A 22038-nucleotide genomic window follows, 5' to 3' on the forward strand; every position below is an offset into this window, starting at 1 on the left:
GAGGTGACTGTGGGGTATACAATAGAGGTCTGTGAATGGTGTAGAGAAAGTGAATGACGAAGTGTTATTTACTCGGTCACAAAAGAACCAGGAGTCACCCAGCAATTTTAAAAGCAACAAAAAAGAGAGTCATTCTTCACACAGAGCACTGTCAACCCGCCGGACTTGTTGCCAGGGGATGTTGAGAAGGTCAAAATTATAACAAGGTTCAGAAAAGAATTAGGTAAGTTTGTGGAGGAAAAGGTCCATCAATAGCTAGTAGCCAAGATGGGCAGGGATGGAAACCCATGCTCTGAAATCCGTAGCCTCTGTTTGCAAGCTGGGCGTGGACTTCAGGGGGTAGATTACCTGTTCTGTTTATTTCCTCTAAAGCACATGGCATTAGCCTCTGTCGGAAGATGAGAGGCTGGGTAAGAGGGACCATTGGTCTGAGCCAGTATGGCTGTTCTTATGTTTATTTGAAACCTTATTGAAGCATGATGCATTGCTAATCTGCTTTGGTCCGGGCATACCAGAGCCTGAGGTTACCACTTCCTGGCGTGGGCTGACCCCTTGTTGAGACTTGAGGCTACCACATCCCGGCATTGGCTTAACCAACAAAGGCATTAACTATGATAAAAAAATTTCTGAGGAGGATTTTTCCTTTTGGTGCTAGGCCAGCAACATTATATTCATTGCAGGCAGCCCTCCCTCCCCTTCCCCCACCAGATACTAACTTTGGCTTCTTTACCCAGGTCATATTTGATTCCCAGTCTGTAGGTAGATTGGGAGTCAACTGTGTACTGTTTGTTACTAACTCGCCTGGATGAACCTAGAAGTGTTTCGTCACCAGGTTGTGTGTAAATTTACTGCTAGAGAGAGAGTGTGTGTGATGGGTACATCTTTCATGGTGTCCTTTGCCTTATAGGTTAATAGGTTTTTTTTGTGTGCATATAGAATTAATAATAATGTTTGCAGTATGTGTTGCATGGGGGGGAGGGTGGGTGAAGGGCTTTGCGTGCAGTGTGTAAAAGAGTTAGCTGTTGGAATGTTTTCTTTACATTTACCAGTGAAGTAAATCTTAGGGTTTAATTGTGAGTGGTGCCTCTCATCGCATCAAAGCCCATAAAATGGATCTGAAAAGAATTTGACCCAAACCAGAGATTTCCATAGTTCAGCTTCATGGAATATAATGAAGTATAGTAGAAAAATGATTCATTTTCAAAATAGATTGGAAGGAAATACTTTTTTCAGACAGTGCATAATTGGACTGTGGAACTCACTGTTACAGGATGTTATCGAGACTAAAAAATTAGCAAGATTCAGAGCTGACTCAGTCCTTTATATGAATACAAGAACATCTGGAATAGTAACCGCTAACATCTTGAAAAGGATCTAAAACCTCTTGCTTCAGGGATTAAGCCTTTCTCTAACTAGTAGGAATTAGGATGAGATCTTCATTGGAGGCAGATTACCCCATATCTCCCAATTGTGTGGTTCTTGAATGTTCCTTTGAGGCCTCTAGTACTGGCCACTGTCCTGGATACTGGATTAGAATGACCATGGGTCTGGCAATTGCTTTGTTACTGCTATTGCTCATTTGCAAAACAAATAATGTAGAAATTGTCATGACACCAAATTCTATTGACAGGCCAAATTTGAGAATTCATTGCCAATCTATATGAAAGGAGGCACATCCTTCAGCTTCTAAGTAATTTAGGAGATATTTGCATCTGTATGCAGTCTGAATTAGGGATGTAATAGTGTAGTTGATCAACTGATAAGCAAAAGCTTATAGGTTAATACTGTAGACTACATGCATTTTCCCCCTCTCCACCAGTAAATTTTTTTTTAGCTGGCTGGCCAGTAGCCCAGCTCAGTTCCAGCTCACACTGGGTCCAGGAGGTTAGACACCACGCCCCCCCATCCTCCCCCAGCAGAGGCAGCAGCGTAGGGCCGCACGCAAACAGTCTGTGAGGGGAGCTGGTTTTTAAATTTTGTCCCCTCACAGTCCAGCTTCCACCTGGCACCCCTTGCTGCTACCTCTGCTATATGGCCTGCAGCATGGAGTAGCAGGGGGTTTCTGGGGTGCACTAGCTGCTGGCCCCATCCCTGGGGATTATAGAATAATCAAATAACCAATAAGAATTCATGAGGCTAGTTGACTATTCAGTTCACCGATATTTAACATTCCTAGTCTGAATTCCCAGCTGTATAATGTATTCTGTCAACTTTTTAACTAGAGCAGTGGTTCTCAAACATTTTTGGCCCATGGCCCACTTGGCTCGATGCAAAGCTTTCCATGGACCAACAGTTGCTAATGGAAGTTTGCCGTTAATTACATAATTATGCCCAAGCCATTGGGCTAGTGCTGCAGCTAGGGAGAATAGTTCAATTTAACAAGGAAGAAAGGAAATATTAATTTAAATTATTAGACTAAGCGCTTTAACTTTGTCATGTTAGTTTATCAGACTTCGTTTTAAATACAGTAAAATATTAACTTATGTCCAACACTCAAGTTTTCAATATTTTCTTTATTTATGGCAGGGTGGGGAACCTTTTTTGGGTCGGGGCCACTGACCCACAGAAAAATTAGTTGGAAACTACACAAGAAGCCCCCCCCCCCAAAAAAAACAAAAAAACCCCCCAGCCTTCCAAAAATCTTCAACCTTCACTGATGTGATACCTAGCTGAGACGCTTCATTCCTCTGGTGCTCCATCCCCACTGGGGGAGTGCAAGGGAGAAGGATAAGGAGGACTGAGTTCAGGGCTTTCCAAAGGCAAGATTTACTTTTCTGAGGTTCCAGAAATAGTAGATTTTGTAGTGCTCCTTAGGCTCTGGGGTGGGACAAAAATGGGGGTTTCAGTGTGTGGGACAGGTCTGCCAGCAAGAGGGATGGTGGTGCAATATCTGGGCAGGAGGGGGAGTGTAGGAGAGGGTGAGGTCCGGATGGGAGGTAGTGTGCAGAAGCAGGCTGGGAGTAGAGTGTGGGGCAGGAGCTGGCTGGGAGGAGGGTGTCTGACCAGGGGAAGAGGTGAGAACAAGGGAAGGTGCCAGGAGGGAGGTAGGGTGCAGGAGTGGGCTGGGGGTAGGATGTCTGGTGGGGGGAGGGTGCAGGAGTAGAGTGAGGGTGTGGGATCTTGACGGGAGGGACGCTGTGCATGAGGGGGCTGGAGATATAGGGCGTCTGGGCATTAGGGGGTAGAGGGCACTTACTTGCCTTCATACCCTGTGCTGGTCCCAGGCATAGCCTCCCGTTGACCGGAAGCCACTTGGGTGGGGAAAGCCTCTAAGCAGTGTGCCTATGTGCTGCTGTTCCCCCAGCCGGGGGAGGAGGGTGGTGACCGCTTCTTCCCCTCCAGTCCGATTGCACAGTGAGGCTCGGGGCTTTCTCTTCCCCACACTCCCCAGCCGGGAAGCTAGGGCTGACACTCCAACCGTGTTGGGGAGGGAGGGTGAGGCTGGAGCAGCAGCACGGACTTCCTGCTGTGGGGGCGGCGAGGGAAAGGGATGCTGAGCGCAGATGACGGACCACCTGGAAGGACCACAATTTGAGAGCCACTGAACTAGAGGAAACTTTGGGAGCATATTTCCGATACAGTCCTGGCTAGAAAAATGTCTTTTCAACGGCTTCCCATTACTGCTCCCGGCAATCCATTGGCACGCACCAGACACTGGATTTCTGTGTGTACCATGGAGCTTGTGGAAGTTAAGAATCTAGCTCATCAGCCCGTTTTGCTGGCACGCTAATGGAGCCAAGGGAAGGTCTGCCGTTGGTGGTGTGCATGTGATGGGTTCTTCTGATATTTATGTGAATATGATGGGGAGGGGGTTGCCTGGGGCATGTGACAGTTTGTTAAATCAGAGTGTGTTGCAAGATTCCCTTGGTTAGACCTGCTTTCTTGGCTACAAGTCTGCCTGGGAAACAAGACCTGCTGTAGAAGTGTGTACAGGGAGCTTGGATTTGTGTTCTGCCCCTGGAGGGCAAATGCACTGGGAGAAGGCCCACATTTCAGCAGCTGTTGAAATTCCATGGGCTGCACACTCGTGTTGTCTGTGGGAGGAAAGGAGAACTGTGCCTGAGGATGCTGAGTCATTCACAGGCTGGCAGAGCTGATAGAAGGAGAAACTCAGGGGCCCAAAGGGGGGTGAATAGCCGGAACAGTCACAGCAAAGCACGTCTACACTCTGCCTGCTTCTGGCTCCAGAGCTGTTTCTTCCTGTGTTTGTTTCATGTCCCATCAATTCCAGTTATTTCCAAACACACACTGTTATTCTGAGAATATTGGGCAAGGCTTGGATGGCTCTCAACAGATACAATCTCTCCCCAGCCTAGAACATTCAAAAGACATAATAAGAAGCACTGTGGGTCTGCATAAATATTGGTCCAGTTTCAGAACAGGTTAAGTGTTTATCGAGCTGGGGGATGCTGGATGTAAACAAGAAGTCGTCACGCACACTCTGCTTTGAGATGGTCTGAAGTGCGCTTTCCACCCCGGGTATTAAACACCTTGGGTTTTCTAGAAAAATGTAATTGAATCCCTTTAGAAAGTGCTTCCCAAACATGCCACTTCCCATCAGCCTTAATCACAGAAAGGCTTTCCAGAGGAGCACTAAGCAACATGTCAGTAGAGCGGCAGGGTATTTAGCTAAGCGCCGGCAAAAGACATTTCCTGTTTGAGCAGAATGTGTGACTGATAAAATGCTTCTGACCAACAAAAGGTACACGAGTAAGCAGTCTCCACAGAGCCCAGCTGGCGAATGTGGTAGTTTTAGGATGAGTGGGCTCGTGGAATGCTTGTGTCTGTAAACTCAAGGTCAAATCCTACAGTCTGTACTCTGAAGTAAGGACTAGGGAGTTGAGGTCCCTGGTCTTGACCCATCTGTGGCATTCTGGAGGTGAGTGAGACAGTGGGTAAGTGTTGGTAGGCTCTTGAAAGCCATTAGGACAACAGCTTTGTAGAAGCACAAGGTTTTATATGGTTTGTTGTTGGAAGTCTTCTGAGCAAATCTGCTTAGTGTATGGATGCCCTTTCTAATTGCCAGCCCTGCAGTCTCCTCGTGGGATCGGGTAGTCAAAGTGGGCTCTCTCAGGCTCACGCTTAATGGCCTGTAATAGATGTCCTCTGAGCCAACATCTGTTGTTAGTGACATCCATGAAATCCTGCTGTCCTGAGGTTTCCCATGTGTGGTGGAAGGCAAAACTGGGACCTATAGCTGGAACTTAGGGCCCCATGATGCTTCTCTTTCTTGTGTGGGTTAAATTAGTCAGTTACAATCAATTAGTAGATGCACCTTATCTGGTGAGTAGTCTCATTGAAATCAAGAAGGGCTCGCCGAGCGGCGGCGAGCCCTGGTCGCCAGCAGTGCGGTTCCATGCTCTGCACATGTGCAGATCGCTCCGTGCTGGCTCTTCCGGGTTGTAATCTACTCACCATAGGCGATTAGATTACACTATTTGTCGAGCCCTGGAAATCAGTATGAGTGAGAAGGACAGCATCAGGGTCTGGGTTGACGAATTGTGTGTTGCATGTTCCAAAACAAAAATTTAGCTCACCCTCCTATTGCTGGGCAGAGTTGACAAGAAGTAAAACCTACACCCTTCACCGCTCAGGTCAGATGCTATGGCTCCGTGGATGCCTGGAGGGTTGATCCCGGTCTGTCATTAGCCATTTTAACACTGCTGTGTCTGTTGATGTCAGTGGAAAGGCTCTTGCTTGACACTTGTGTAGATGAAAGTAGAGTCAACCCTGAGAGTATGGCTAAGAAGACAACTATTTTTTTTTTCTTTCCATGGTTCCTTTTCCTGTGATCTCTGCAGGTTTGAGCCATCCATCTGACATCTTTTTGGACTCCTTCAGTGATTGGCAATGTTCCCTCTAATCTTTTCCATCCTGGTGCGGAATAAGTTTTATGTGCACGGAGGTATGTGCACAAATAGTAGAAACCAAATCCTAGCTCTGCTAATCAGCTGGGAAGCATTGGAATCTCCTGAGCGGCTACACAAGTGCACAGCTTACAGTGAACTCTGGTGGTGGGCCCTCAAGGGAGCATTCTTTGGAAATGAAGAAGTTCTGTGGACTTAGTGGGGAGTGATTGTAGGTGGGTTAGGAGCATGCAGCAGTTCCCTTGGGAGGATGGCTAACAAATGGGTAGTGGAAGGTGGCTGTATGTTGGGCTCACCAAGCTGCAGTCATGCTGGCATTGGGAAGACATCCCAACACTACTGTTTTGTGTTACTAAAACATGGATTACAAGACATTAGGGGTAATAAATTAGTCAGTTATTTACAATTAATTAGTAGATGCATTTTGCATCGACTGCTCAATAGGACACCTCTGCCTTTGAAGTGTACATTTCAAAGGCAAAAGCACTGCCTGGACCTGGGTGCAGCTGGGGACACCCCCACTGACCCTGGACTCCATACAGTGCTGCCACTTTGAAACGCTATGGTGAGCCCGGCATCAGGCTCCATGCTACGTTTCAAAGTGGCAGTGTCTCACGGAGCTTGGGATCAGTAGGGGAGTCCCCATGTGCAGCTTGGGATCACCCCAGCTAGCTGGCCCTAGGCTGCATTCAGAGTTTCAAAGTGGCAGCACCACATGGCTCCACATAGTGCAGCTGCTTTGAAGCACCCTCTTCGCTCCCCTCCCCCCCGCTGCCTCTCTGATAGAGGCAGCAAGGGTGAGGAAGCGACTAGTGGAGTCACTAGCTGACTAGTCGCTTGCATCCCTAGTAGAACCAAACAACTGGGTAAGGAATGCTTTTGGAATCAGGGAGCTGCCCTCTCATCTGTCTGGGTAGTCACATGAGTGCTTGTGGGAGCGTCCTTGCAATGAAGCATTACAATCAAAATTTAAAAGACGTTCCCTGATTGTGTTTTGGATTCAGAGAACTGTTGAGTACCCAGAACTTGCAGACAAAGCGATGGGTTTTCTGATGCCATTTGCTATAAAATGGGACTCTCGGCATTTGCTTATGGGATAGTCAAGTAGTCCTTCACATCCCTACAAGGCACGCCTGGGCGTAGGCAGCTAGCATTGGGCTTGTGGGATTATATACAGCAGAAGGCGAGGTTGTTCAAGTTGAGCAAGGTGTCATTTTTAGCAGACCAGTGTGTTCGAGCAATAAAGGCTGGGCTGCTCCCTCCAAGAAGGGAAGTCAGCACTGCGTCTTCTGGGGGTGGAAATTGTCTTGTGTCCAAGTAACAGGAGGATTACGCAGAGGGATTGTTCTCACCAGCTGTTGCTGCTTTAACGGAATGAGGATGCTGGTTGTAGTGCCGTGATGCTGCTGTTCCAGTTCAAATATTGACACAATTGAAAGTCACCCAGATTTGGCTTGGCAGAATAATAAACTGCCAGCTCCACTGTTTATGCTGGAGTTGGTCCAAATATCTAGAGCCATCAGGGGGAAAAATCTTGAAGCCTCCCTAATGTAAAGGCCTGTAAATCCCAGCTGAGATTGGGAGGCGAAAACTCCTTGCTGTATTGACTTCCCATCCACTTGTGGCCTTCAGGCCCGTGCGTGTGAGAATAAGGTTTGCGAGTATTAAAGCAATTGTTTAAACAAACAGGCTGCACCAGGAAAGCCACAGGGGTTAAGTGGTGGGTGGTTAAGATCAATCCTGCATATCCAGAATCGTTTTGTCACTCGGATTGCTACAGCTGGGTTACGGGTATACAATTTGGAATGGGTGCACTAGTCAATCTGCTTCTTGCATAGCTGGGCTGGCAGCAGTGCTGTCTTTCTAGGTAATATGCTTAGAAGAGCAGCGTTTCAGATAGCGGAGGCGTGTCAGTGTGAAGCTTGCCTATGACAGCTGTATCAGCAGGAAAACTTGCCTGTCCATGGAAGCCTATGCAGTGCGTAAGAAGCTTGTTTGCCTGGGGAAGGGAGAGAATGTGTGGGTTTAGTTGTGATGTCAGTGTAGTTGCTTCCCATTTGAACTCCCCTTTAGGCAGGTATGAGCTGGCCAAAGAGTAAGACAAGTGTTTGTTCTTTACCTGAACTTCTGCAGACAGTTATCTATTCTTCCCTGTCCCCCTCCATGGCCTTTATTAGCTAAAGTGAAACCCTGCCTGGCTGTTACATGTGGGTAAAATGAAACTGCACATGTTGAGGATATACCTGAGAGCAGTGGCAGGGAGAGATGCACAGAAAGATGTTGAAAACCGCTGTGTGATCAGGGATCCCCCTAATGCTCAACGTGCTTGTAAAACTCTGACCGACTTATCTAGTTTAGCAGCACAGCCTGGGAACTTGTAATTATTGCCACATCTTTCAGATGGGGAAACGGAGGCATGGTGCTGCTTAGTGCAAGAATCCCACCCAACAATCAAGCCCAGGAATCCTGATTCCCAGGCCTTTTTGGGCATCTTGTTCCTGTTGTTTAAAAGCCAAAGTTTTCTTTTGAGACACAAGGTGGGTGAGATCCCCTTCCAGTGCATCATCTGGTGGTGAAAGAGACTAGCTTTCCAGCTCCACAGAGCTCTTCTTCCAGGACTCATTAATAGGCCATCTTACCTTGAATGGCCCCTTATGCTAAACAGTCTGTTCCCCCTTGTGACACTCTGAACATTTTTCCCAGCCCCGCATAACTGGAAAGGTGCTTGCTCTCTCTCCTCGTGCACACTCTCTCTCTCTCCAGAACTTGGTCCAATAAAAGGCATTAAATCTTCCTCGCCTTGTCTTGCTAATGTCCCAAGATTAGCACCCCTGCTACATACTGCCCAAAGCACTCCTGTTGTTCCTGGAGTCAGCTGCCATGGATGGGCCAAGTTCTATGTGCCGCTCTGGAATTTTTATCCACTTATATTGTCATGGTTGATTTCCCTCTCCCCCTTTCTTTTCTCCCCAAGGCAGATTGCTGAACACACCGGTAAATATTTAACTTTAATTTTTGTCTGAGCAGGGAAACCTTCCAATAAATTTTTCAGCAGAACTGGAGGTGTGGTACTCCATTCCATCCCAGCCATGTGCTTTAACATAGGTCTGAATTGACTGGTTGCCTGTAGCAGGGAATGGTGGCCTATTGCTACTTTGATGGTTTTTAACATGTATTTAGAGCCTTGTTCTGGTCTCATTTTACCTGCTGCCTCTGACCCCTCCGAAATATTGGATGTTCCGGTGTTTCCGGAACTGGAAAAGAGGTGTACTCTTCAAAATGGTATCGCCCATTCTTGATACTGGACAAAATCATGTCCGATTTTGTCTTGGTACCTGATGGGAGACAAAGCCATAGATCAAGAGGGCTCCCTGAGTTAAAACTGGAAAAGGGGCCTGCCTAGTTTTGCCTTAGTATAATTCCATGGCCATCTCAGAGAGGGTAATAGCAGATTTAAACCCTTTAACAAACTGATGCCCACAGCTTGTGTGCAGTTAAGTATGTAGGGAAATTATATCTTGAGTTAATGAACCTGTCTGAATAAGGACTGGAAATCCCTTGGCTCTCATGCTGGTGTAAATTTGGAGCGGCTAGACTGATGTTCATGCAGTTCAATCAACATCGAACTGTTGTGTGTGAGATCCGAATCGGGCCCTAAATGGGGACCTCAGGATTGGGTGCTTTGTCACTGAAATGCAGCCGCCTCTGGTGGGAAGGACAGCACATCACACAGCAGTCATGGGAGGGGAAGTGTCATAGGGTCTATAAAGTGGGTGGAGAACAGGTAGGAGACACAGCCCACCCCACAAGTGACCTGCAGGGTCCTTGATAATTTGAGCCTGTGCTTCCAGAGACTCCAGTGCTCTGTCACGCAGCTGCTCTGACGCAAACCCCTGCGACTTGAAGTGCAGTGCAAGGAGGTGGGGAGTCAGGTTCCCTCTAATCTTTTCCATCCACGTGCAGAATAATTTTATATGCACAGAGACATGCGCCCATGTGCACCACCAACCAAAACACAACATTTCATTGCGGGTGCTCTGCTGATCAGCTGAGCGGCTTTTGAATGTTTCCTGAGCGGCTGCACAAGCACCTAGTTTATAGTGAACACTGGTCAGGCATGGCTGCACTAGGGGTTTGATCTGGTATATCCTCTGGTGACGAAAATCCCACAACATTTCCCCTCTAGGCATGGCATTTTCATCACTGAACCGCCCTCTGCTGGCCCGTCAAGCTTACAGAGCCTCTTGCCTCTCCCAAGAGAGCCCCTCACGCAGCCTTTTTTTCTTTTGTCTTTGCAGCACACCTGCATTGCTTCAGCCACGGCAATGAATGGCCAGACTATCCCTGCAAACACTCCGGGGCCTCCCCAGGGCTGGAATGAGTTCTGTGAGCTGCACGCCATCACCACGGCCAAGGAGCTTGCCAAGAAGTACCTGCTGTTTGCCACTGAGAACCCCCACCATGACCTCCGGGCAGCTGAGAACTTCTCAGTGCAGTTCACAGAACTCTTCCAGCAGTACTTCTGCCACGAGGTGAAGGAAGGCTTTGCCATGAACCCGGTCAGGGTCCTGCCCTTCAGCAGGGTGCAGGACTATCGGGAGACCAGCAAGAGGCGCTCGGGCTCTTCTTCCGGGACGGTGGCGGCCAAGGTGGAGGCGGAGCTGACTGCCCACTCTGAGGCTGACCGAGCGGCTGACACTAACACCCGGGGCCTACACAAGTCATGGAGCTCTGAGGAGCTGATGGGGGCAGCTTCTCCTCTGGCCACCAGGAGACACTTCTCTCTCACCCATCTGCGAATGAGCTGGCGTAAGCTCTTTCGTAGGAGATTCTCTGAGGCCATCCCTGGCGAGGGAGACGGGGAGGCGCCTGAGCCTGCTTTCAAGCCTGGACTGACCAAAAAGATGCTGCCGTGGACCCTTTCCCGAGAGCAGGCCCATGAGGTGTGCAAGGAAGGTCTCTTAAAATACGGCATGGTAGATGATGCCACCATGGACAGTGGGACGCGCTGGCAGCGGTGCCGGCTGGTTCTACGGAAGGCAGGAACATCAGACAGTGATGAGTACATCTTGGAGCTGTTTGATCCTCCCAAGGTAAGCAGCTTGCAGGCTCCCAAATAGCCTCTCTGCTGAGTCTTTGTTTGCTACTGACCATGCCTCTTCATTGCCTCATGCATTACTATATTGTTCATCGGGAACATACCACTCCACTTTCACAAGGAGGTGTGGCCCAAGTCTGGGGGAGAGCTAGAGCGGTGGTTCTCAACTCCTTAAGGTACACAGAGGTCTTTGAAGGGAGTACTTCAACTCATCTAGATATTTGTCTGGTTTTACAACATGCTACATAAACTCATGACTGGTGTGGAAAAAGTTAATAGAGAAGAATTATTTACTTTCCATAATGCAAGAACTAAGGGGTCACCAAATGAATGAATAGGTATCAGGTTTAAAACAGACAAAGGAAGTTTTTCTTCACAAAACGCACAATCAGCCTGTGGAACTCCTTGACGCAGGATATTATAAAGCCCAGGACTTTAACAAGGCTCAACAAATTTATGGAAGATGGATCCATCAATGGCTGTTAGCCAAGATGGGTAGGAATGGTGTCTCTAGCCTCTGTTTGTCAGAAGCTGGGAATGGGCAACAGGGAACGAATCACTTGACCACTATGCAAAGACAAGATACTTGGCTACGTGGACCTTTGGTCTGATCTAGGAATGTAACAGTGTAGTCGACTAATGGATTAAATCAAAAGTTTATAGGTTAATGCTACAGACTACATGCGTTCCTCCCACCTGCCAGTAAATTTGTTGGCAGGCTGGCAAGCAGTCCAGCTCAGTCCTGGCTTGAAACAGGTCCGGGACCTACCCCTGCTGCAGCTCTGCATTTAAAGTGTATTAGGAGCCAGGTGGACAGGCAGCTTGGCTCAGTTCCGGCTTGCACTGGGTCTAGGAGCTCAGATCCGCCCCCCAGACAGGGGCTGCTGCTACCCCATGCTGCTGCTGCTTTATCAGAGGTAGCAGTGCAGGGCTATGGGCAGCTGGTCCATGAGGGGAACTGGCTTCCCTTACGGGCTAGCTCTCACCTGGCACCCTATGCTGCTGCCTCTGATACAGAGGCATCAGCACAGATTGGAGGGGGCTCCTCAGGAGTGGGGATGGAGCGCACTGGTTGCTGGCCACTAGTGGACTAACTGATGATAATTCTTGAGGTTACTTAACTATTCAGTTAAGTTGAGGTTACTTGACCCAGTATGGTCATTCTTATGTCCTTATAAAAAGCCCCTGTGAAATCAGTACAAACGAAAATGTTTTGCTTATACTGCTTTGTATGCTATACACTGAAACTCAAGTACAATGTTTATATTTCAGTTGATTTATTTTATATAGTAAAAATGAGAAATGACGCAACTTTTCAGTAGCAGCGTGCGGTGACGTTTTTCTGTTTGTGTTAGATTTTGTAAGCAACTTGCTTTTAAATTAGGACAAACTTGAGGGGTACACAAGGCAAATCAGACTCCTGGAAGGGGCAGAGTAGTTGGGAAAGTTTGAGAGCCACTGAGCTGGAGAATGATCCACGGCTGCTTGGATTGGGCAGGATTTGCATGGTGGGATCTGTAGTTACTCCTTTGCCTTGAAGGGGAATGGCCCAGTTCCGTAGCTGCTGCAAGCTGATCTGGCCTGATGTGTCCCTAGCCTTTGTGGTAGAAAGCTGGCTCGTTTGCAAGCCATGGTTCCACTTTTCCCCCGCTGGAGGAGACAGATTAGGTCTGATTTGAGGAAGTGGCCGTTGCTATTTGGTGCCAGTATATCAATGTTCTCTCTAATCTCTTCCATCCATGGGCAGATTTTTCCATCCGCGTGTGGGATGCATTTTTATGCGCACTGAGGCATGTGGGAACGTGCACCACCAGTAGAAACAAAACCTACCTATTGGCACTCTGCTAATCAGCTGGGCAGTATCGGAATCTGAGTGGCTGCATAACTGCACAGTTTACAGGGAACACTGGCTTGTATCCCTTTAAAGTGCAGGCTGGGATTCCCCAGCATAGAAAGCTGTGACTACTCCATTGTGTACCTGTTCCTGAAAGAACTCCACAATGGAGCATGGAACAAGTGACGGATGGAGACTGGCGAATCCTCATTATTGGAGGCCTTTACGAATGAGATTGACAAACACCTGTAAGGTGGTCTAGGTTTACATGTGGTGGGATGGACTAGATCACTGTTTCTCAGCTACTGGTCCATGAGATCTCACTGCTTTCCTAAACTGTCATCATCTTCGGTATCAGAAAGGTATAGAAATGCTGGACTAGGTGACCTCTTGGGCTAAAAAAGGACCTTTACATTTCTGTGATGTTTCTTTTCTTCTACACATTCTTTGCCAGGTGTCTGGTATTGGCCCAAACAGTCATTTGCGGCTTCTGTCTGGTTTTAAAAAAAAAAAAAGCAGAAAATACTGGACGAGTAAAATGTCTGTTTTTTTTCTGGGTGGAAGGCCACTTGAGACATTTTTCCCCTGGGGAGGGAGTGTGGTGATTTAAAGGTGCAATGACTCTTTGTGTGTGGTGTTCGGTGTCCTCTCCCCCAACAACTTTGTTCCTCTGGATTTTTTTTTTCTTTTGCTCAAGCAATTTTTCCCCCACCATGTTCGGTATTTTTTGTGAAACTATCTGGCAACCCTACACATTCAGAATGGGATCTCAAAATGGTCTATCTGGATGCTTTTACTTGCATCATGGTTTTATTTAAAAAAAAAATAAATTTGCTTCAAGTTTTGTAAAATCTCCTAGTGATTGGCTCTGAGTGTGTGTGTTGGGGGTTGATTCCAGGACGTCATATTTCTCTTGTGCAAACCTATTCATCACTTTCCCATTCTGAGAATTCTCTGGGTACTGAACCTCTGCGCAAAACTATGGAGTGGAAATTAATTTCCAGCCATGACAGAAAGGAACTTGGAAAGAAGCGAATGAGCCCTGTGCTTCATGTTTTATTACTTGATTACAGTAGATGAAGGTTGCACTTAAATTGTTTTATTTTAACTGAGACAATAAAGCATTAATGTTTAAACCTTTATGGAGCCACTGACTAATGAAAGGTCACCCATCCCGGGTCTGATCTTGTCTCCAGTGACATCATTTTGACTCTGCTTTGAAAGTGAAACTTTACCACACTTAGACTTGTTGCCCTACATATTCAGAATGAACCTTACTGCTTTGACTAGGTGAGAATTGCATGGATTCCAGTAAGAGAGTTTCCCTTTCACTTCTTCTGCAGGCTTTTTCAGGGTCTGATGTCTGGCAAGATTAGCTGTGTTGTGAAACCTGCTTCACACACCCTGTGATTTGTGAACCACTCTTGCTCAGAATGGTTTTAGATCTAAGCTGTCAGCTGTCCAAGCTGTCTGTCAGGAGCAGCGTTCCCACTAATCTTTTCTATCTGTGTGTGGAATAAATTTTATGTGTACCAAGGGATGTGTGAATGTGCACCACCAATAGGAACAACAACCTAGCTGTGGGTGCTCTGCTAATCAGCTGGGCAGCATTGAAATCTCTGAGTGGCCACAAATGCACAGCTTACCTGGAACACTGGTCAGAAGACTGTGGTGGTGAGGGCACCGGAGCTCTAGCAGCATGGGCGAGGGGGGTGGGAAAGGCAGGGAGTGGGAAGAAAGCACTAGCAGGGAATTCTTGGCTATGTTACTTGATGCCAGGCACAGAGTCCAAGGGCTGATTCTGCTCTTATCCTGGGGAGAAACTGCGCACGTCCAGCCTGTGGAAGCTGGAAGCTGACAGCCCCGTACAGGGCCAGAAACAGCCAGGCTGGAGCAGACCCTGCATGTGTTTAAATAAGCAAATAGGATTTTATCTTGGGGGAGCCTAAGAGCGACTGAGAAATCAGGTTATCGACTGTTGCTAGGAAGATGAAGGTGGGAGAGACGCCTGCACAATGGAGTGAGGGCTCTGCAGGGTTGTGGCTGTCCCTTGGATGGGCAGACTTTGTTTGTTGACTAAAGCATTTGAAGGAGGGCCCAGCTTTGGAGAGAGGGGGCCTGTGTAAAGCAGGTTGGTTCTGAGGAGCCTGGGCAAAAAGGTCCCAAGGAGAAGCCAAGTGCAGGAGTAGCTGGTGTAGGATTTGAGTGGCAAAGTGGAGAGATGGGACAGGAGGAATCCACGACTAGCTTGTCTTCTTGAAGCGCTTTATATCCAGAGCGTGGGTCCTATTTCCCTCATGCAATTCTGCTGGCGTCAGGGATAAGTAGGTTTGCCAGAAATTGAGTCAGCTTAATAAAAGCTGACAGCTCATGACCAACAAGCCCCAGGATGTCAAGGGCCATCCTTCCTCCCCCAGCACTTCTCTCTTCCGAGGCTGCTAGTTGGGATAAGTAAACTTCCGGGGGCCCTTGGTGCAGCTGCTTCAGGTCCGAGAAATAGGATGACCATACATCCAGTTGGACCAGGGCAGTCCCATTTTTCAGCCCCATCCTGGCCGTCCATACGTGTATCCAAACTGGGCATTTCTCCCAGCTGCAAGCAGCCACTGCAGTGCTGCCTAGGGGCAGCTGAAGGCCGTGGTGCCTGACTGCCACGCACCAGAAATTTGATGCTGGTGGGCAGTGCTCCCTTCAGACCTGATGGCTGGCATGGCGTGGAGTTCAGGAGACCATCCCCAGTTCTGGGTGGAATGGGTGGGGCAGCTTGTCTACTCTGGAAGAATCCTGGATCCTCATTGTTTCATTAGTTCTCTGATCACAGAGAATTAAAACTGAGTTATTGTGGGGGCAGGGAGACTCTGTCAGACTCTTTAGAACGAAGTTCTGTGGTGGGGTTCTTTTTGGGGAGGGGTGTCTCCTATTTAATTACAAAGACTCATTAACACTCTGGAGAAGGAAAATCTTAGTTTAAAAGGCTCAGAACTTTGTCTTGAGGCACAGCGAGTCTACAAATCTGAGACTTCCTGCTGAAAATCAGGGAAGAGAAGGCTTGAAATGTCTGATATTTCTCGATTAAAGAGCAAGCAAACTTGTCAACCCATACCCAAAAGAAACCTTTAAAAATAAAAATCAGGCTGCATTTTTGTATCCCTGAGAAGTGCAAAAAATAAATAAATGAAGGCTCAATTAAAAAAGACTTTGCCAATCACTTTCTGTGCTGATTTTTTTTTTTTTAAATGTCGGTTGGTCACTTGGCCTGAGCACGCTCCTCTCATGTCCCTGGAGCTCCCCGCCATCCGTTTTATCCGGTCCACGTGGAAATGAGCATTGTGTCAGATCTGAGCATTGTACTGTGTAGACCACAAACTAGAAGAGCGCTTTTGCACCCTTACATGTTTGTGGTGGAGCTCTGATTACATGTATTGGTTTCAGATTTTCACAGTTCCCTGTGAAATTGGTTTCAATAACAGGTAACATTTGCAACTGATTTACAGTTCCTTGTAGATTCCACAGAATCTTTCTGTACATGTGCATGCTCACAAAGAAGCAGAAATGCATTTTTGGGGGGCTGTCTAGTGCGTTCGTCATCTGGAGTTCATCCTCAAACAGTCTCTGTCCTAAGATGGTTTTAGGGGCACTCAGGCAGGGTGGGCAAAATACAGCCAGTGGGAGCTGCAACCTGGCCCCGCACCACTCAAGAAAGCTGGTTGTGGGGTCATGTGCATCTCTTAAAGCTGCAGGCCCAGCAGGAGTTGGGGGGAGATGCATTGCATGCTGTCCCAGCCCCTAGCATACTCTTGCAGCTCCCATTAGCCCGTTTCTCTCCTTCTCTGCCCTGTAGCATTCCAAACAGCACACATGGCCCCTGCAGCTGGCTGCTCGGAGCAGCCTGTGAGGACTAAGGATGTTAAGTATTGACTAATTGAACAGTCTATGCATTTTGTTTCTGCACTTCAAAGGTGAAAGCGCTGCATAGAGCCTGAGATCAGCTTGGGAGTCACCAGCTGATCCTGGGCTCCATGAGGCGCTGCCGCTTTGAAACACCACGTGCAGCCTGGGTACACCCCAGCTGGCCCTGGGCTGCACTCAGCATTTCAAAATGGTAGCGCCATGTGGATCCCAAGGTCTGGCCCCAGGCTTCACGTGGCGCTGCTACTTTAAAGTACCCCCTACTCACTTCCCTCCCCTTGCTGCCTCTTTCTGCTAGAGGCAGCAAGGAGACTATCCTCTCGACTATCCAATAAGTATTTGCTTATCGATTAATACTTCACATCCCTAGTGGGGGCATAAAAGGAAGGGTGCCTGGCTGAAGAACCTGCTGGGCTGCTGGCTGGGAGCTGCCCAAGTAAGGTCTGCCTCAGAAGCACTGAATTCCAGCCCCTGGAAGGATCAGATGGAAAGCAGCAGCATATAGACATTGCCTCTGGGTCTGTTGCAGAGAAAGAACATAGCACCCAAGCCTGGTGGATGTGATATATCTTGACTTTAGAGAAGCTTTTATATGGTCTTAAGCAAGTATGGATTGAATAAATGGACTGTAAGGTAGATAGAAATCTGGTTACATTGTTGGGCTCAATGGGTAGTGACCAATGGCTTGATGTCTGGTTGGTGGTAGGTGTCAAGTGGAGTGCCCCAAGGGTCAGTTCTAGTGCCGGTTTTGTTCAACATCTTTATTAATGACTTGGATGGATTGCATTCCCAGCAATTTTGCGGGTGATACTAAGGGGGAGAGGTAGATGAACTGGAGGGCAGGATTACAGTCCAGAGTGACCTAGACAAATTGGAGGATTGGGCCAAACCTGATGAGGTTCAACAAGGACGAGTGCAGAGTCCTGCACTTGGGACGGAAGAATCCCAAGCATTGTTACAGGCTGGGGACCAACTGGCTAGGTAGCAGTTCTGCAGAAAAGGACCTGGGGATTACAGTGGATGAGAAACTGGATATGAGTCAACAGTGTGCCCTTGTAGCCAAGAAGGCTAGTGGCATATTAGAGTGCATTAGGAGGAACATTTCCAGCAGATCTAGAGAAATGATTATTCCCCTTTATTTGTCTCTGGTGAGGCCACATCTGGGAATATTGCTTCCAATTCTGGGGTCCCATTACAGAAAGGATGTGGACATATTGGGGAAAGGCCAGCGGAGGGCAACAAAAACTAGAGCATATTAGGGATGTTAAATGGAATTTAATCAACTAAATGGAGAGAATGGCAGAGCCATAGCAGGGTTATCTCCTGGCCCTGGCTCTGCCTTTTAAATGTATTAAGAGCTGCCTTTTAAGCTGGTTCCTCCCAGCACCAGTTCTCCCTCTCCCCCGCTGCCTCTTTCTGATAGAGGCAGCAAGTGGGGGAAGCGACTAGTCAAGTCACTAATCAACTAGTCACTTACATCCCTTGAGCACATGACCTATGAGGAGAGACTGAGGGATTTGGGCTTATTGCAGAAGAGAAGAGTAAGGGGGGATTTGATAGCAGCCTTCAACTTCCTGAAGGGAGGTTCCAGAGAGGCTGTTCTCAGTAGTGGCAGATGACAGGAGGAGGAACAGTGGTCTGAAGTTACAGTGAGGGAGGTCTAGGTTGGATATTAGGAAAAACTGTTTAGGAGGGTGGTGAAGCACTGGGATGGGTTACCTAGGGAGGTGGTGACTCTCCATCCCTAGAGGTTTTTAATTCCCAGCTTGACAAAGCCCTGGCTGGATTGATTGAGTTGAGGTTGGTCCTGCTTTGGACAGGGAGCTGAACTTGATAACTCCTGAGGTCTCTACCAGCCCTAGGATTCTGATTCTATTGTCTTTCGTCTTTTGATGCTTATTGTCTTTTGACCAATGTCTTTGTCTTCATAGCGAAAGGGGGATTTCAATTCCTCCTTCAAAGGGGAGTTCTCCCTCCACTATTAGTCGCTGGCGCCAACTTGCAGAGCAGCACATGGGCTGGCAGGAGGATGTGGTGATAGGCTTGAAAATCAGATCTAGCGGCAAGCAAATGGCAAGCTTTCAATACTTGGATTGTCTTTGCTGTCGGCGCCACAGAACCATCCATGCGTGCTAGCTGGTGAAGCAAGATCAATGTGCCAAACTGTACAGCTGCAGCAAAATGGCTGGGAGGGAGCTAGGCAGGAGAAGTGGACCCTGGAGCTCTGGGCAGTCAGCCTGTATATCGCCAGTCGGTTTTTAGAAGTCTCTGGGACAAATCCATTGCAAGGATGTAAAAGGTTAACTGGTTACTTGGTAGGTGCTTCACAGGCATAGTTACCTGGTAACTGGAGGAGGTGGGGGGGGAGGGGAGCTGGCTCTGGTGGTGAGCCCGGACGGAGCAGGACCCCACCTGCAGAGGACAGGGTTGTGGGGGTCCCCTACCTGCAACAGGTTGGTTGGCAGGACCCCAGGTCTTCTGCACAACTCTCCATGATTAACCAATTAAGTAATTCAGATAATATTGTTTAACCTGGTTAAATTTTGAAATGTATATTTACATTCCTGATTCATTGCTAGGGCAAGTGCTTGCATCTCTGGGCCCAAGAGAGCCACGCCGACAGTAATCCAGTGGTGCATATGGCATTCCCTCTTTCAGATATAGAGCAGTTGGCGTCCACTGCATTCTTGAGTAGGATTGAAGACAGTTATTTCAACAGGGCCTTTCATCACAAATGAGTCCAAACACCCACTGAAGTGCAGCCACCTCTGGGGTGGCTCATGGCAGATGTTTAGCTGCACACAGCAACGCTACATGACTGTTTGGAATCAGAATGAAAATAGATTGCCCTTGTTATGGGGGAAGGTGAAATTATCTCAGTCAGGGCACCAAGGCACTTTTTGCCAAGCTTCTTTTTATCACTTGATACTTGACAGTCATATCTGCAGCCAGTGGCTCTAATTAACCTATTGTGTTTCTTGGTCCTTTCGAAGCAAAGCTCAGCCTGGCTCTCAATCTGAAAGCCTCTGTAGTAACCATCTGCATTTTTCCTGCCTTAGCAATCCTTGACCAAGTTTTATTCTTAAATGCCAGTATTGGTTTTGTGCTTAATGTCTTGTATTAAATGAAATAACTGCCAAGAAAAAGCCACAAACTGCAGATTCTCGTCGAGGTTGACGAAACAATAAACACAAGCGAGTAGGGGTAGCCTCAGCAGAATAATCCCTGCTCCTCCTATGAGCTCCTGTTTGCAGACCCTTGTGTCTCTGGGTCCTGCCCCTTGAGGAAGCTCATAGGGGTTGCATTAATACAAATAATAAATAATACATTCCCAATTTTATAGTATACATTGAATATTAACAAATTTATTTAAATTTCAAAGTCCTGGGGGGGAAGGTTGTCTGTCTTCTCTGTTTAGAACTAAAGTCAGTGGGATTGGCACATATTTTGGTTTTAGACATCAGGCCTGAGTCGGATCTAATTAAGCTAACCTACTGTAAACAGGACATAACCCTGGAAAAGTCAGTAGAGTTACACCAGGATAAACTGGTATACAGGAGGGAGGCTCAGATGTGTTGGGTGCAGATTAGGCAAGACACTTGTGTAAATGTCAAGGGGCCCAGAACACACACCCAAACACACCTCCTGACAATGATCTCTTTGTGCATGTTACTCATTTTATGCACACAGTGAATGCTGAATCAGTGCAAGCTACTGATTATCATGCTCAGTTTCTAATCTGGTTGTGTCCAGAGTGACAGTTACTCTTCTGTTTAGATTACTACTAAAGGATCAGTTCTGCAAGCTTTTACACAGAGGAGTATTGTTATTCAGGAGAAGTGGCCCTGTTTAGTTCAGTTGGACTTGATGCATGAGTAAAGTGACTTGTCTATAAAAGTTTTCAGGACAGGGTCCTAAATTTGGCCCTTTGTACCTAAATTAAGGGGAAAAGTCTCATGATTTATACCATCTTAAATCTGGAATAATTCCCAGTTAATTTAGTTAAATTGTTCTTTTTATATACAGTCAGAATGTGGCCCAAACACAAATAATTTAGCTTCAAATTTAAATTTTGGGTTTTGTTTCTTGAAGTATGTAAAAGGTGATGGTTAACAATTTGATTTGAATAAAAATGCTTAATTAATGTTAAAACAATGGAAAACCTCTTTAAGACTGGAGTTGCAGGTGACAGCCTCAGCAATCTAAGTGCAGTTGTCTGTTACTTATAGTATTAGTACCAGAAAAGGAAACTGATTATAAACAGAATGACACAAAGCAGTGTAGTTTCTTTACTGGACTGATTGAAATGCAAAAAGTAAACAAACAGCAGAAATGGAGAAAGGTAAATTAGTTTCTCCATGTTTGCCCCATTAAAGTAGCTGAAGTTGTTATTCACAGAATACTAGAACTGGAAGGGACCTCAAGAGGTCAAGTCTAGTCTCCTGTCCTTATGGCAGGACTAAGGTCCAATGTCATCCCTGATGTCTATATAATCTGCATTTAAATCTCTCCAGTGATTGCAATTCTGCAACCCCTCTAGGCAATTTATTCCAGTGTTTATCACCCTGACAGGAAGTTTTTCCTAATGTCCTACCTAAACCTCCCTTGCTTCAATTTAAGCCCATTGCTTCTTGTTCAGTCCTCAAAGGTCAAGAGGAACAATTTTTCTCCCTCCTCCTTGTAATGCCCTTTTAGGTGCTTGAAAACTGCTCTCATGTCCTCTCTGTCTTCTCCTTTCTAAATTAAACAAACTCAGTTCTTTCAGTCTTCCCTTATAAGTCATGTTTTCTAGACTTTTCATCACTTTTGCTCATCTTTTCTGGACCCTCTCCAATTTCTCCACATCTTTCTTGAAATGTGGTGCCCAGAACTGGATACAATTCTCCAACTGAGGCCTAATCAATGCTGAGTAGAACTGAGAGGAGCATCTTTTTTAAATGATGGGCCTAATCCTGAATCCTTTTTCAGGCCAGATGCCCGTTAAAGGGTGGGATTCTGTTATGTACTCATATTCCCAGAGGTCTATAGATTTACAGCTTTTATTCACTTTTTGTTCCAGTGGTAATTTTAACTGTGTGAGGGAAGAATTCAGGATTGGCCCTCATAATTCTTCTCTTATCAGCATCCCAGTAGGATCAACCTCCAGTGCTCGAAAGTAATGAGATCTAAAACCAAGTGATTCACCTTTGGATTCTTGTTCTTTGCCCTCTGATTCCTAAGCCACAGAGGTAACTTGTGGCTCCCATTTTCAAGCTTTTCTTCACAATCCCAAGAGGTAGAGTTACTGGTTTTTAATTGAAACTTGAGATTCTCACCTAATCTCATGCCTT

At 46.9% G+C, this 22038-nt stretch overlaps 1 protein-coding gene across 2 annotated transcripts in view; it reads left to right on the top strand.

The window, feature by feature from the left end:
* Positions 1-22038, top strand: part of SH2B3 (SH2B adaptor protein 3) — a 118252-nt gene that overhangs the window by 11214 nt on the left and 85000 nt on the right. For both annotated transcript variants that reach the window (XR_016348365.1, XM_075898736.2), the window contains exon 2: positions 10166-10960. Coding sequence is in view for 1 of the 2 variants with exons in the window: in XM_075898736.2 (XP_075754851.1) it covers positions 10193-10960 (768 nt within the window). In the remaining variant the exon portion in view is untranslated. The remainder of the gene's footprint in view (positions 1-10165; positions 10961-22038) is intronic.

Source organism: Pelodiscus sinensis, chromosome Z (assembly GCF_052426305.1).
Source record: "Pelodiscus sinensis isolate ZL-2025 chromosome Z, ASM5242630v1, whole genome shotgun sequence".
Taxonomy (NCBI): domain Eukaryota; kingdom Metazoa; phylum Chordata; order Testudines; family Trionychidae; genus Pelodiscus; species Pelodiscus sinensis.